The following is a 16,861-nucleotide window of genomic DNA, read 5'->3' as shown; positions in this document are numbered from 1 at the left end:
TTAATGGCCTAAAAGAAGAAACCTTAGACAAGCTGAGAGCCCCAGACTCAGCATAACAGCACACCTGCCTGACAAGAAAGCCAGCACAGTAAGGAGAACTTCCACTGGCATCGTTCATGAAACTATAGAGAACACATTTACTGATAAACTTCCTCCCAGAGTTTCCTCTTCTGCCCTATAAAGTCCAAGCCCTGAACCTGGACACACAGTCTCCATCCCCAGAAGAGCCTGGAATCCTTCCGTTGTCCTGACCAGAGGACAATTGTCCCTATAGAGGCTGCTCTGCTCTTTCTATTATTTCCATCTCTCCTCTATCAGTTCCAATCAAACACCCATTTCCTAGATCGAAAATGTCCAGCAGAGACAAGGATCCACTGGCCTCCTGCTCGGAGCAACAAGAGAAGGGGGACGTGAAGCAGGACCAGTGGGAGCTGCACAGCCAAGCATCATCTGGGGACTCTATCACCATGGGAGCAGCTCAGTCCAGGAAGGCGAGTGATACAGAGGAGGCTCAGCATAAAGGTCAAAAGGTCTTGGACCTCATCCACAAAAGGAGGAAGTGGAAGAGCTGGAAGCTGCTGCAGACCAAAGCCCAGGCAAAGAAGGACTTGATGCTAAGTAAGTATACCAAGGATCACAACCCATCACTACTGTGACCCCTTCATCACCACTGAGCCTCCTGCCAGGGTTTCCATGGGCAGGGTAACCTCCTGTCAAAAGAGTTCACAGGTCCAGGAGAGCATGGAACCAGAAGGCATGAAGAAACGCCTAAATGAACCTTAGAGCCCCACACCCTCTTCTACAGGAGTGCATTCTTGGGCCCTTGGGAAAGAGCACTGTGAAGCTGTAGTAGTGGGGAGAGGCTGGCATTCAGAATGACTCTGAAAGGGGTGAGCATAGGGTTCAAACCAGCTACCAAAAGGAAAATTAGGTGACACTTAAGTTACAAACCCAGCCATTCTAGGCTCTTCCACTCAGAACAAGTCACTTTACAGCCCTCAGCCTCCATGTCCCCATCTGCAAAATGGGAGGAGGGTAAACACCTGTCTCCTTGGGCTGTGGAAGAAAAGTGATAATCTTTGTTGAATATTAAATAATCTAACATTCAATAAAAGTTCAATAATTATAAGTACAAGCTCATGAAATTGCTGCTGCTGTTGTTATTATAGTTTAAAACCTGTGAGAAAGAGGCTCAGAGCTACACATAAGGGAGCTTAGGCTCAGAGAGAAGACTAGAGACTCCCACAGAGGACTAATGTAGAACCAGGACAGAGGTATGAACTCCTCCCAGAGCAGGGTCTTTTCTCATCAGGAACTCTGAGAGCATCGTTCTTCCCATGTGACAGTGAAGAAGGTTTTCAGGGTAAGGAGGAAGGAACCCAGGCTTGCTCTCCTGGCTCCTACCTCTGTGTTTCACATAACCACGCAACTGTTTTCTTCCCAGAGCCCATTCTTCGTCATTTCAGGCTCCAGGGCAGGGGCACTTAACATGGAGTCCCTTAGCAAAGCAGCTCACCAGAATCACTGTGCTCAGGCCATGAATCTCAGAGAAACTCAGATGAGAACAAAGAAACTTGTTAAATGGTAACATGACCAGTCTTATGCAGAGATAAAGAAAAGTGGGAGCTGTAAATGGGACTTAAAGTCTGCGTAGATGGTGGTTCTTCACAAATGAGCCTTCAGCTGTATGGGGACCAGAAATAGGAGAACTGAATGGAAAGGCAGAAGAGCCATCATGGGGTTCTGAGAGCCACAGTATAGAAATAATCACTCTGGGCTATGCAATGCTAAAATTGCATTTAACACAAGAAGAAATTGAAATCCATGGGGGTCAGCAGTGAGAGCCTAACACAACTGGCATCAGAGTTCACCTGAAAATATGACTGAGCTCTAAAATTCCAGGGGTTATATATGTCCTAAAGCACAAAGAAGTTCTCTTCTCCTGAGATGGACACCAAGAAGAGGATAGGCTCTTATCTCAATTGTAGCCAGTTTCTCCTATTGACTTCCCTTATTTCATTCTCATTTACAGAGGGCACACACCCTTGCTTTTTCCTCTTCTCAAACATCAAAGCAGTCATATCTTTCCAGTGCATGAGAACTAAAGAGAGAGATTAACTTGTCCAAGCTCACAGCATGAAGAGACAGACTCAGGGCTGGAATCTGGAACAATGGGATCAGAGAAATGATTTCCTCCTTCATCCTTCTGCTACTCTGTGAAAATCCTGCTCACATCTAACCCTTGTTTTTCCCTTCACAGTCCATTCTTTCCACCCCACATTAAGCCTCAGAAACAAAGGCTACAGAGTCAAAAGCCATTGCACTGGTTGTCGACTTGGCATCATTTAATGTGTGACATGGAAAAATCCCTTCAACAATATGTGTCTCAGTTTCATTATCTGAGCATTCACAATGCTTACTCATTGCTCAGCTAACCCCACAATATTTTCATGTCAATAATCTTCAAGCTGTACACAAGAAGACCCCAGCCCATGGGGACATATTAACCCACACTGTTCCAAGCTTCAAAGTTGTTCCATTTAAAACAAAACACACCATCCTCTACTTCCATGCTAAAGTCCCTCTGTTTATCAAAACTGTGTCCTACAGATCCCTATAATCCCTACCATGCCACTTAGTGACCAAAAGTTATTATATGAAATGTGTGCCTCAGACTCTGAGGACTTTGTCCAAATCTCTCTGACTGATGGACACTGCTGTTCCCACCTAGATGTTTTAGATTGAAGACTAAGATAAGACATATGGCTTCAGAACTAAGATCATTAACCTGCTGCAGACATAACCCTATAATCCCAGAACCTGTGAGATTAAGGTAGAAGGAGCCTGATCTCCAGGCAAACCTGAACTACACAGTGAGATCCTACCTGTCCTTGTGGAATAGTAGCTCAGGGATCCACATGAGGGATCTGCAGCTTAAAGAGGAATGGAGACTCACACAAAGGACTGGAGTAGGCCAGCATGAGTGTCATCCTCATGGTGCCAGAGCAGCTCCCTTTTGAGTCAGCATCCCTAAAAGCATCATTCCCTCTGTGAGGCTCTGGATAAAGTTATGAGGTTAAGCAGGAAGACCTCACCTGTGCTCTGCTGGCTGCTACTGCCCCCTAGCTGGGAAGAAAACAACCACTGTCTCTTTCCATAGCCTTTCTTTTATCTCTTGCCTCCATAAGAAAAACCCACACTGGATAGAGCTACCCCACGAGATTCTGTACAAACACTGAGCCCAGGCCAAGAAATTTGTAGGAGACTCCCTCTTTCAGGTAAGTGACTTGTTTAATGAGAACATTAAGATTATATATTCAGAAACAAAGGTAAGCTAACCTGGTAGCTGTGGGTTTGAATTTAAGTCCACATAATGGTGTTTCTTCACAGATGAGCATCTACCTGAAGTGGGACCTGAGACAGATAACTTAGGTGGAAGGTCTTACAGGCCATGGTGGAGTGCTAAGGGACACATATTAGAAATGGTTCCTAAGGGCTCTACAGCACTGAAGTTGCATTTGGCAGATGAGAAGCAGAACCATGGTGGTCAACAGTGAGCCTAGTCCAAGTAGCACCCAGAGCTCAGTTCAGAATCTTAGTTGGCACTAAAGACCTCAGGGGACATGCACGTCCTGAAATGCAAAGAAGGTCTCTCCTCTGGACAGGGACACCAAGGAGACGGTAGGGTCGACTCTCAGCTTCAGCCAGTGTCTTCTACAGACCTCCCGTATTTCATTCTCACCTTCCCAGAACACACCCTTGCCTCTTCTTCTTCACAAACATTTAAGATGCTACATCTCTTCAGTGCACAAGGTCCAGACAGAGAGGTTTATTTGTTCAAAATCACAGCACATGCAGATATGCTCAGGCCTGGAATCTAGAACAATGGGAGCCTTATTCAAGATTGACTCCTGCCTCATCCTTCTGCTGCTCTGTGAAAGTCCTGCCCCCACCTAACCCTTGTCTCTCCCTTCAAAGTCTTTTCTTTCCATTCCACATTAAGACTCAGAAACCAAGGCTGCAGAGTCAAAAGCCATTGGCTTGGTTGTCACCTTGGCATCATTTAAATTGTGACATGGAAAAAGCCCTTCAACTATCTGTGTCTCAGGTTCATTATCTGAGCATTCACAATGTTTACTCTTTTCTCAGCTGCCACCCACAGCATATTCACATCCCACATCTTCAGGCTGTGCCCAAGAAGACCCTCGTACCCAGCGCATGGATAAGTCTCTACTGAGAACACTGTGGTAGAGATTAGACTGCTCATGTCTCTATAGCCCAGGAGACTTTTCCTCTTAGGCTCCCTCCAGCATCCTTGCCTTTCTTTTCTTTTTCAACACTGTTCCCAGCTTCCCTGATGTTCCATTTAAAGGGTTTCACTCTACCCTGAGCTTCCATGCTCAAGTTTCACTGACTATCAACACGGTGATTTAAAGATGCACATTCCCTCCCAAAGGATGCCACTTAGTGACTGTCAGATATGATTTGAAACATGGAGCTCAGCACCCCTGGAAGTTTATCAGAATCTGTCTGCCTAATGGGCAATATCCGTACATATAAGTTTTAGATTGGAAACTAAGAAAAATCATATGGCTTCAAAAATAAGATTAGTACCTTGTTGTATACAAAATCCTATAATATCACAACCTGCAAAATTAGGGCTACCAGAGTCTGAGCGAGAGGCCAGACTAAGCTATTCTATGAGATCCTACCTATTTCTGTGGGATAGAAATACAGAGACCCACATGACGAGTCTCAGGCTCAGAGAGGAATGGAGACTCACACAAGTACTAGAGTAGAACAACATAGGTGTGTGAACTTCATGGTCCCAGAGCAGCACCAGTTCTGTGCAGCATCTGCAAGAGCATCATTCTCTGTATGACACTCTGGAGAAGGGTGTGAGGGGAGGCACACTGGACCCCAGCCTTGCTCCCCATGTTCTTATCACTACCTATCTGATAATGACACCACCACTGTCTCTTCCCGTAGACAGTTTTCCATCATTTTCTGGCTCAAGAAGCACACCCCGTGTGCATTCACCTACCGAACAAGGATATATAGTACTATCAAGACAAGGAGCTGCACTTCACAGAAAAACTCCGCTTCTGAGACCAATTCAGCATTCAGGTAAGGAGGTCATTAAATGAGAAAATTAGAAGTCTGGATTCAGAAGAAAGGTAAGCTGAGCTGTGAACTGTAGGTAAGATTTCAAGTCCATGTAGTTGGTGGTTCTTCACAGGTGAGCCTACACCTGTGTGGGGCCCTGGGACAGGCAACTTAAATGGAAGGGTAGAGGGGCCATGGTGGAGTTCTAAGAGTCACAGGCTAGAAATGATCCCTCTGAGCTCTGTAGTGCTGAAGTTGCATTTGACACAAGGGGAAACTGAAATCTGTGGTTGTCAGCAGTGAGCCTCTCACAACTCCCACCCAGACTTCAGCTCAATATATGACTGAGTATTGGTGAAAATATTAAGGCCACTCCATGTAGTTAAAAGGGAGGTTTATTTTGTGGGGTAACTTACAAGTTAATGGATAGTTTACAGAGTCTGGGAAAGGCGTGGTGTAGTCCGGCGGTGTTCTCTGGAGAACTCTGCTCAGTCTACCTCCAGCGTCCAGGGTCCAGGAACCAAGAGAGCCGGTGCATCCAGATCTTGGGTCTTCATTGTCCTCTCTTGGCCCTGCCTTATAGGCGTGACAGTTACCGAAGCCTCAATGGGGGTTGGAACTTCCAGATCAAAGCTGGAATGGCTACCCACTACATCTCCCCCTTTTGTCTAATAAGAAGGTTCTAACCTAATACAAAATTATATACAAAGGAATGGTTATCAAATATTGTCTAGGAGTAATGAGGGATAATGACCTAGATAAGATGGAACTACAGTCAATGCGAACAATATCATGCAAGAAACACATACTAAAATCCAGAGAAGTCTAGAGCATAGGTAAATGGCATGTTATAAAGATCATTCCAAAAGGTGTCCTATCATAAAGAACCTGAATCTAATACTTAATATGTTCTAAGATTATATATATATATATATATATATATATATATATATATATATATATATATATATATATATATATGTTGTGACTATAACTGCTAGTCTTCAGTCCCATCAAAGACCTGAGAAGGAATATAATGGTACCTGAGAAATAGAAGATGGATGCAAGCAACTTTCGGGAATCTTGCAAGAGTAGTCAGAGACAGCTGGCAGCCTGGACAGTCACTTAATGTTTCTCAACATTGTTGGTGCATTCAAATGGGCTACAGGCCTAGAGTATCTGACAGATCATTTTCAGAAGCAGGAATTTTGAAAGACCATCTTACCCTGTCATGGCAGAGTTCAGAAGTCACTTTTCCTTGTGACCTGCTTGTCCAGAAGGACATTTACTCGTATTGTCAACAGTTGAGGCAAGGGCAGTTCTTTGCCCAATAGGCCATTTTGTGCCAAGAAGACAAACTTCCAAATGGAAATGTCTTAGAAGCCCAACGTTCTCTCGGGATCAAATTGGTGCTGCCAGGAGCAATTGTGTCTCACGTCAACAGAATTCTAAGTTATTTAAATGCCATATTCTCTAGGTCTATGAAGTGTTTGAAGATTACCTGTCCATCCAACAATGTATCTGTAAATCTGGATAACCTAACTAATGTAACTATAGAGATAACAAGCATAGGTGATTATAAATCTATAAGTCTTATCTACCAAAATAACCTAAGGACTAAGGCTTCATGTAAACAAGGTAAACAGTCTATAAGCAAATGTACGGTAAAGGACGAAGACTTCAAAATTGTGACAATACACAAAATATTTATAACAGAGGTAGGAATGTATAGTGCGATATACAATATGACATAATATTAAATACATATCAATATACAGAATATCCTAAACAGAAGTAGAACATACATACAGTATGACAGATATAAATTTACATTTGTATCAATGTACAAATATTTCAAATAAGAGTAGAAATATATGTACATTATAACAAATATAATTCTGTATTTGTATCAATATACAAATTATTAAACAGGAATATAAAAATAGTTTACATTTGTATCAACATATAAGAATCCATAACAGTGCAAATTATCTAAGGCTGCTATTTTACTAAATTTGTTTACTAGTATATACAATAATCTACCATAGTATCTTATACCTATCCATTCCATTTCTTCTTTTCTCTTTTTTTAGACACTTTTTCTTTTCTTAAGGAGAATACTGAGTTTAATATTTTCTTTCACCCCCAACCCTATAACCATCATCCATAACCCTGAGAAATATGAAACCTTAGGAAGAAGGGGTGTCATTTTCTTAGAATTGCTTCCTGCTGTTTAGGGAGTGATGGTGTCTCTGTTGGGTGCTGTGAGAAAGCTCAGATAGTTAAATCTCATTTAGACTAACTGTAGGTTCTGCAGCAAGTCTTAGAGTAATGGGTAAGATCGTCTGAAATTCTGGCAAGAAGTGTAGTATGATGATGATTACCATGGCATCATTCTGGATTGGGTAGAGTTGTTGTTGGGGCCCCATCTTCCTTCTGGAGACTTCTGAGATTGCTATTGGAAAAACTTATTTTTTATCAAAATGGAAAGTTTGGATTTAAAGAGGACATAACATGTAGGAAAGGATTCCAAGAAATCAAGAGTAAGCATGGAGAGAATTAGAATCTTGAAGACAATGGTCCCTTTTTATTGGTTTCCTTCTGTCCCACACCAGAGGGCTCTTCTGATATGGGACTGAAGAATCTTTCAATTTTTTCTTTTAGCAATATGCATGGGTTTAGAGAAGGAGTGAGCCAATTCCATCTCCAAAGCCAGCTTGGTTTATAATTGAATTGGAACCACAACTTTTCTAGATTGATAGAGATATAGATGTTAGACAGTGATATTTTACCCTGTGTAGATTGGTACCAATAGATTCTTTCTTTCTGCTGTAGACATCCGGATATCCAATGCCTTATGATTTCTGGAAGATGGGTATTTCCATTATCCTGGAAAGACAAAAACAGAAACCTACCCCAACCTTTGATTGTTAAATTTTTCTTAGAACTTGGAGAGATGTCACTTTGGTGGATGATCTTTTACTTCTCTTCATCAAGGGGTTTCTCCTGTTCAAATCAAATTTTTATTAATTTTGTTGGTATCCATAACTTTTCTTCTGCAGAAACAAAGGCAAAACCCCTTCCCCAACATAGGACATATCCAGGTTTCCATTCTGAGGTCAACACATCTTGGAAATAAACCAGTTGGTTTAGCTCAGGAGTTTTGTCTGTTGTCCAATGCCTCTCCGCAGCTGTTGTTCCTTTCTCAGCAGCATTGAGAAAATTCAAGATTAATAAAGCACTATGCAATCTATTTCTAGGAGTCATTGTTACCTGTTGCTGTTTCTGTAGCATAACCTTTAAAGCTCAATTGGATCTTTCTATGACTGCTTGGCCTGTGGGATTGTGTAGTATACCTGTACCATGCTTTATATTGTAATAAGCAAAGAACTGTCTCATTTTATTGGAGACATATGCTGGGGCATTGTCTGTCTTAATTTGTACAGGTATTCCCATGATGGCCATAACTTCTAATAGGTGTGTAATCACAGAATCAGCCTTTTCAGAACTCATAGGAGTTGCCCATTGAAATCCTGAATAGGTATCAATGGTATGGTGTACATACTTTAATCTTCCAAATTCTGCAAAATGAAACACATCCACTTGCTGCAGAACTGAACTGGATTAGCTCCTTTTCAGGAATGGAACCCTTTAGGTTTTTCCTGGTTTTAAGAAACTGTGGTACCCTGCAGCTTCAGGTACCTGCCAGTTGGAGAGGAAGCTGAGGGTGGGAGCCACTGAGGCCTTTGGAATTTGCCCCATGTGAGTGCCAGATATTAGTGAAATTATTAAGGCCACTCCATGTAGTTAAAAGGAAGGTTTATTTTGTGGGGTAACTTACAAGTGAATGGATAGTTTACAGAGTATAAGAAAGGCGTGGTGCTGTCCGGTGATGTTCTCTGGAGAACTCTGCTCAGTCTACCTCCAGCATTCAGGGTCCAGGAACCAAGAGAGCTGGCGCATCCAGATCTCTGGTCTTTAGGGTCCTCTCTTGGCACCACCTGTAGGCGTTACAGTTACCGAAGCCTCAGTTGGGGTTGGAACTTCCAGATCAAAGCTGGAATGGCTACCCACTACAACTGAGCTCTGAATCTCTGGGGTCATATATGTCCTGAATCTCAAAGAAGGTCTGTGATCTTGAACTAGACCCGAAGGAGTGGGCAGGTCTTGCCTCAGCTTCAACCGGTGTCTTCAAGGGACTCTTTCATATCTAGTTACCCAGGCCACACCTTTGCCTCTTCCTCTTCTTGAGTATTGAAGTAGCCACCTCTCTCCAGCTCACAAGGTCTAGAGAGAGAGATTAACTTGACCTAGCTCACAACACGTAGAGACAGGCACAGGGCTGGAATCTAGAACAATGGGAGCCTGAGAAGTGACTTGTTCCCTCTTCATTTTGTAGATACTCTGTGGAAGTCCTGCCTAGAGATAACCCTTGTATCTCCCTTCAAAGTTCATTCCTCCCTCCCACCCCACATTAAGCCTTGAAAATTTAGGCTACAGAACCCATGCCATTACCTCTGTTTGTCACCTTGGCATCATTTAAAGTGTGACATATAAAGCCATTCCATACTCTGTGTTTCATTTTCATTATCTGAGAATTCACGATGCTCACCCCTTGCTCTGTTGCTACTTCTATAACATACGGAGATCCCAAATCTTCAAGCTGCACACAAGAAGGTCCTGGCACACAGGGCTAAGGCAGGACTCCTCTGATGACGTTGTAGCTGAGGTTATGGAGTTCATGTCTGTATCCCCACAAAGGTTCCTCTTAGACTCACATCAGTATCGTGTCTCTCCTCTGTTACCTTGCCCTTCCCCCAGCTTCCAAGTTGTTCCATTTGAAACAATACCACTCCATCCACTACTTCCATGCTCAAGTCCCTCTGTCTATCAAAACTGTGTCCTACAGATACCTACCATCCCTACGATGACACTTTGTTACCAAAAGCTTATGAAATGTGTGCCTCAGTCTACGAGGACTTTGTCTGAATCTCTCTGACTGATGGACACTGCTGTTCCCACCTAGATGTTTTAGATTGTAGACTAAGAAAAGACATATGGATTCAAAATTAAGATCATTAACCTGCTGTAGACATATCCTATAATCCCAGAATCTGTGAGATTAAGGGAGAAGGAGCCTGAGATCCAGGCAAATCTGAACTACACAGTGAGATCCTACCTGTTCCTGTGGGATAGTAACTCAGCGACCCACAAGAGGAATCTGCAGCTCAAAAAGGAATGCAGCTCAGACAAAGAACTAGAGTAGGCCAGAATGAGTATGTGAACCTCATGGCTTCAGAGCAGCTTCCTTTCCAGTCAGCAGCTGTTTGAGCATCATTCTCTCCATGAGGCTCTGGATAAGGCTCTGAGGTTAAGCAGGCAGACCTCACCCTTGCTCTGCTGGCTGCTACTGCCTCCTCTCTGACAAAGACACCACTACTGTCTCTTTCCATAGCCTTTTCTTCATCATCTCTTGGCTCCACAAGCACACCCACCCTGGATACAGCTACCCTCCAAGATTCTGTACAACTACTGAGCTCAGGTCATGGAATTTTTAGGATGAGACCTCATTCAAGTAAGTAACTTGTTTAATGGGAACATTCAGATTCTACATTCAGAAACAAAGGTAAGCTGAGCTGGTACCTGTGGATGCAACTTTCAGTGCACACCATGTTGGTTCTTCACAGGTGAGCCTCTGGCTGTAGTGGGACCTGGGACACCCAACTTAAATGGAAATGTCTAGAAGCTATGATTGAATGGTAAAGGTCACAGGCTTCAGATGATCTCACTGGACTCTGCAGTGGTGACATTCATTTTGATGTAAGGGAACCTCCAATCTCTGGTGGTCAGCAGGAAGCCTATCCTAACTTGAATCCAGAGTTCATCTTAAAACATAAATTGCGATCTGAAATTCCATGGGTCATGCAAGTTCTGAAGCACAAAGAAGGTCTCTTCTCCTGAGATGGACTCCAAGGAGTAGGTAGGCTTCTGCTTCGGCTTCAGTCAATGTCTTCTACTGACTTCCCTTATTCCATTCTCACTCACCCAGGCCACACCCTTGCCTGTTCCTCTCCTCAACCATTGAAGTAGCCACCTCTCTCCAGTGCACAATGTGTACAGAGAGAGAGTTTAACTTGTCAAAGCTCACAGCACACAGAGACAGATGCAGGGCTGGTCTAGAACAATAGAGTCCTGAGAAATGATTTCCTCATCCATCATCCTTCTGCTAGTCTATAAATGTCCTGTCTAGAGCTAACAATCTCCCCTCAAAGTTCATTCTTTCCACCCCAAATTAAGCTGTTTGTTCATGTCAAACCTGGGATATATAGTGATATCCTCTTATAAGTTATTAACTTTTCTGTATTAATTTCCTCTCCACTTATTTGACAGAAGAATTTGAAGAAGAAAATATTTGTTTTCTTCACAGATGAATTTTGTCCTTCAGGTCAGAAAATCTATAGCTGTAGCTAGAGTTTTCCTGCCTGGCCCACAGTCAGGACAAATCTTTGTCACCCGCCAGTCCCACAGCCGTCAGACCCAACCAAGTAAACACAGAGACTTACATTGCTTACAAACTGTATGGCCGTGGCAGGCTTCTTGCTAACTGTTCTTATAGCTTAAATTAATCCATTTCCACAAATCTATACCCTGCCACACGTCTCGTGGCTTACTGGCATCTTCACATGCTGCTTGTCCTGGTGGCAGTTGGCAGTGACTCCTTCTGCCTTCCTGTTCTTTCTTTTCTCCTCTCTGTTAGTCCCGCCTATACTTCCTGCCTAGCCACTGGCCAATCAGTGTTTTATTTATTGACCAATCAGAGCAACACATTTGCCATACAGAACATGCCACGAGAATTGAAATAGCGGATTACACTGTGTTTAGTTAGGAAACAGATAGCATTAAGGCTGGTTCTCTTCTGAGTTTTCCTTTTATTCTGTGTTGAATTCATTTCTGGAATGGTGTCATCTACAGTTAAGCTGGGCTGTTTTATGTCAATTAACCTAATCTATCTTTTACAAATCTTCCCTGGGACATTTCTGCTAGGTATTTCTAGATCCTTGACATTGACAATATTAGGTATCACACCATCACATGATATCACAGGATCATTCAAAGAATTCGAAGTATAAGTTTGTAACCATTCTGAAGCAGAGTGGTTTAGGGAACTAGTTGTTTCTTTCTTGTTTTCTCACTGTGAGAGCCCTACTCACTCATTCACTGTGGGGCGTTTACCCAACCACCCCCAGAGTTTTTCTTGAGTGCGAGCAGCAGGAAATATTAGATAGAAGGATTTATTGCAGAGAATATCACGGAGATAAACAGATAGAAAATAAAGGATAGCCTCGAGAGGGCCTGGAACCTATTCCAATGGACCCTGGACTGTCTGTGCCTCAGGGTTTTTATAGAGACGCCAAGGGGTGGAGCAAAAGACCTCCTCCCCCAGCACAGCCAAGTGCAGACCATCTCAGACACCTGCACTCAGGCCCATGGTCCTAATCATCCTCTATGCGGACCTGCTGGGTAAAGCCACGAGGAACCCGAGAACGGGCTCCCACAATTCACCAAGCTTTTCCAGCCCCACTCCACAGACCATGAGTTTCCAGCTCAAGTGTCACTCAATCTTCCAACGTCATAGGGGGTGTCTTTGGCTGGAACCTCCTTCCAGCCCATAGTACAGCAATCTGGAAGCTCCTGGGACAAAGCGGCCTCCAGCTGAAAGTTTAAATTCACTGCTCAGGCGACATGCTATTCTTAAGGGTGAAGCAAAGACTCAGTCCTCTTGGAAGCAAATTGCCCATACAGCTCCCTGGACCTTGAGAACCCTAGAGAGCAGCCTAGAGATCCTGGTTCTTTAGTCTCACTGTTGGGCATGGCACTGCTCCCAGGAGGCCCTTGGAATTAAGGGCAATGTCTTATCCAGCACAAGCATACAGCTGAATTCCTGTGAAGGGAACTGGCAGACAAGAGAATCCATTACCACAGGATCCCTCATCACTCACTTTCCCAAGTAGCCAAAGGGGTTATCAGGTGTTTGCTGAGCACCCACTCATGTCAGGACCCATGCCCAGGGCTTCCCTTGTGTCTCACTTGCACTTAAATCTCACAGTCATGAGAGAGAGAGAGAGAGACAGAGACAGAGACAGAGACAGAGACAGAGACAGAGACACAGAGAGAGACAGAGACAGAGAGAGACAGAGAGACAGAGACAGAGACTGCTATTGTCCCCACCTGGGGACAAGAAGAGCAAGGCTTAGAGAAGTGAAGTCTCACACTTTAAGAACTGAATTCAGTCTTTAATGTCACAATTCACACTTAACACCTCTGTCTTCCTCTCTCTGGCATCAGGGCAACAAGGACAGTCGCAGGTTCTAGGTGCCAAGGGCCTGACCTTGAGCAACACTGCTTTTCAGTGCTGGGAATGCCACCTTTGAAATCTGAGCTAAACTCGAAGAAAAGCATTCCTTCTACTGCCAGATTGCAGTAAACTTGTAGAATCCAGGGCCTTAAAATATGGCCCAGGCTTAAAGTGCACCAATTGACTTAATCAGTCCCATCATTTCCCGTTCAAAATAGAAAGGGAGTAAGACAAATAGGAAGGACTTTAGGCATCTTATAGAAACATACAAATGCAATACCATCCATGAAATGCAGTAACCTTAAAAACAAATTAGAAAGTATGAAGCTATGAGGACTAAAGAGTTGCTGTAACTAAACAGCTCATTAGATTAGAGGATCCTGGCATGCAGGCTGATGGGGAAATAAGTTCTTTATTAGCTATTATCAGCATCAGAGAAAAGATCAGTTGAAGAGAAAGGTACTTTTCATTAATTCTAGGTTCCAACAGGGTGTCTCAAATGAGATCTTGAATAACTTAATATCCAACAACAGCTTTACAGTAAATGTTTAATCCACATGGCATGTTTTGTGACATATCAAGGAGGGAAACTCTGAGTCAAGGACATGATGGTTGATATTGTAGACTTTTGGGTCTCTGTCACACCTGTACAGCTCTGCTGACACAGTGACAAATACAGAACAGACAGGGAACAACAAATGGCCATGCCCTGCTCCAACTGTGTTCATGCTGTGTTTATGGACACTACTTTTTGTTTTATTTTGATGTCTTCCTGTGGTTACAATGCCATGCTATGGGCTATGGGCTATGGGCTAAATATATATATATATTTACATCATCAAACTTTGGACCTTATTTTTCTCTTACTGTCCTCCCCTTTGCCCCTCCCTCTCTTCCCAGCCTCTTCCTCTCTCCAGATAGCCTCCCTCCTTTTGTGACATATGTGTCTCTCTTTTCTTGTGCTCTCCCTCTCTTTTCAGATTTTCCTTTTTTCATTGTCAATCATCTTACACTAAACACCAATACTGATTTTCATATACTTTTCCTGACATGAAATATTCTTCTTCTGTTTTTATCTAACTATTCACTCATAACCACCATTCTCAGCTTATAAAATCAAGTGGCCAGCTGAGGTTGTCAAACATTGGCCAAATATAGCCAGGTACCTCTGTAAGTGTGTGTGTGCCTCTGTGTGAGTGTGTGTGTGTGTGTGTGTGTGTGTGTGTGTGTGTGTGTATGTGTTTCAATAGAGTTTGTTAACCCAGATCACAAAAATTTTAAATTAAACTCATTAGGAGTCTTAGAGATGGGAATTTTCTAAGGAAAGCCGAACTGAAGAAACAAAATTTCTTTTTTTTCTCATATTTTAGAATAACTTTTTTTCTTATGGCCCTATCCTGCTCCTTCTCAAATTCATGATCTCTTTTTTTTAATTACTATTGTTTTACACAAACACATATACTTATGTATGTATATTCAAATAAATATTTAAATGCAACTCCTGAGTCCATGTAGTGTTGCTTGTATGTATATGATTATAGAATTTCTTGAGACCATCTGATGTTTGATAACCATTAGGGAAATTTCCCTGGGAAAGACTAATGCTCTTTCACATAGCTTTCATCTAAAGATGGCTCCTTATGAGATACTCCCATCCACAATGGCATATCAGCAGGTATGGTCATTGTTCATGTCTTCTTTAAGCAGTCATATTGTTAAGATTTTATGGGTGCAGCTTTCTGCCATATCTTTAGACAAAATCTTACAGCAGCCTAGGTGTCTTACTTTCACAATCTTCCTCCTCTTCTGCAATGTTCTCTGGGCATTAGGTGTGAGGGTTGTGTTGTCAATGTATCAGTTGGAGCTGTTTATCTTACCAGTCAATTATTACCCGCATTTTAACCAGTTTTGACTTTATGTAATGGTCTCCATCTGCTTCAAAAGAAGATGCTTGATGATGAATAAGAGCTACACTCATCTCTGGGTATAAGGACAAGTACTTAAAATGCAGTGAGGGATTAGACTGGTTTAGTACAGTGACAACAGTAGCATCTCCTCTAAGATCCATGACCTCACTAGCCATGGGTGGTTGGCTAGGTCTATGGCACAAGGCATTATTTCCTTCCTGTTGAGTGACCTTGAGTCCCATTAGGCAGCTGTTGTTTACCACCAAGATATAAGTGCCACCATTGCACCTTTAGGGATATCTTACCATGGTGATAATCGTGGTTCATAGGTGTCACAACTGGTTAGGTGTCTTAGTTAGGGTTGTTATTGCTGTGATGAAACACCATAACCAAAGAAACTTGGGTGTGGGAGGGCTATTCAGCTTATACTTCCACATCACAATTCATTATGAAAGGAAGTCAGGACAGGAACTCAAGCAGGGAAAGACCTTGGAGACAGGAGCTGGCACAAAAGCCATGAGGAGTGCTACTTACTGGCTTACTTGTTAGGGTTTGCTCAGCTTCCTTTCTTATAGAACCCAGGACCATAAGCCCCGGCATGGCACCACATGTAATATACTGAGCCCTCCTCCATCAATCACTAATTAAGAAAATGTCCCACATGCTTACCCACAACCCATCTTATAGAGGCATTTTCTCAAGTGAGGCTACCTCCTCTCTGATGACCCTAGCTTTTGTTGAATTGGCATAAAACTGCCAGTATGGTAGGACTATTGGTTGCTTTCCACCATTGGCAATTAATATAGCATCCTCCAGAACTATGAAAGCTAATCCTCAAGGAGAAAGGTTTCTGGATCAGATATACCATGAATCCTCCAAGTCCTGTGTCCAAAGTGTGAGGTGTTTTCAGAAATAAGGACTTACCTTTAACTTCTAAGAGGCAACCAAGAGCATGGGAATAGCCCATATTGTTTTAGGAGACCCTGCACTCCCTTGACTAACAACTCAATGGAAAGTTTCTCATGCCTGTTAATAAAGTTTATGTTAGATAGTATATGGCTTTTAGAGGAATCAACATCATTGCAAATGGAATATCTTCATTAATGTATGTGTACATATGTGTCTACATATGTGTGTATATACATGCACTTAAGAGTATTAGATGTAATTGTAAGTAATATAAAACAATGTGATTCCCTAAATAGTATCTTTAGTGTTGTTTATCCCTCTTTCTTCTATTTCTATATTGTCCTCTATGCCCTCCTCTATAAAAGCCCCCCCACCTCATTTCCTATTTCCCTCTTCATAGAACCTGTATCATTCTATTCCTCTTTCTAGAGTTCCTCCTCAGATAATGGTCCCTTTTCTCTTCCCTGGTTTCTGCAGTAACTCCAGGTAACATAATAACATCTGAAGATTTGTAGGTAGTAATCATAAATGAGAGAGAACATGAGTGTGTCTTCCTAGGTCTGGGTTACTCAGCTTTATGTAT

General features: G+C 42.6%; 1 protein-coding gene across 1 annotated transcript in view; it reads left to right on the top strand.

The window, feature by feature from the left end:
* Nucleotides 1-350: 350 nt before the first annotated feature.
* LOC131917014 (NACHT, LRR and PYD domains-containing protein 1a-like) overlaps nt 351-16,861 on the top strand; it is a 60,089-nt gene continuing 43,578 nt past the window's right edge. The window contains exon 1 of the mRNA XM_059270664.1: nt 351-618. Coding sequence (XP_059126647.1) covers nt 351-618 — 268 coding nt within the window. The remainder of the gene's footprint in view (nt 619-16,861) is intronic.

Source organism: Peromyscus eremicus, chromosome 8a, assembly GCF_949786415.1.
Source record: "Peromyscus eremicus chromosome 8a, PerEre_H2_v1, whole genome shotgun sequence".
NCBI lineage: Eukaryota > Metazoa > Chordata > Mammalia > Rodentia > Cricetidae > Peromyscus > Peromyscus eremicus.
Note: the sequence above shows the minus strand (reverse complement) of the source record. Positions and strands in the feature narration are given on the sequence as shown.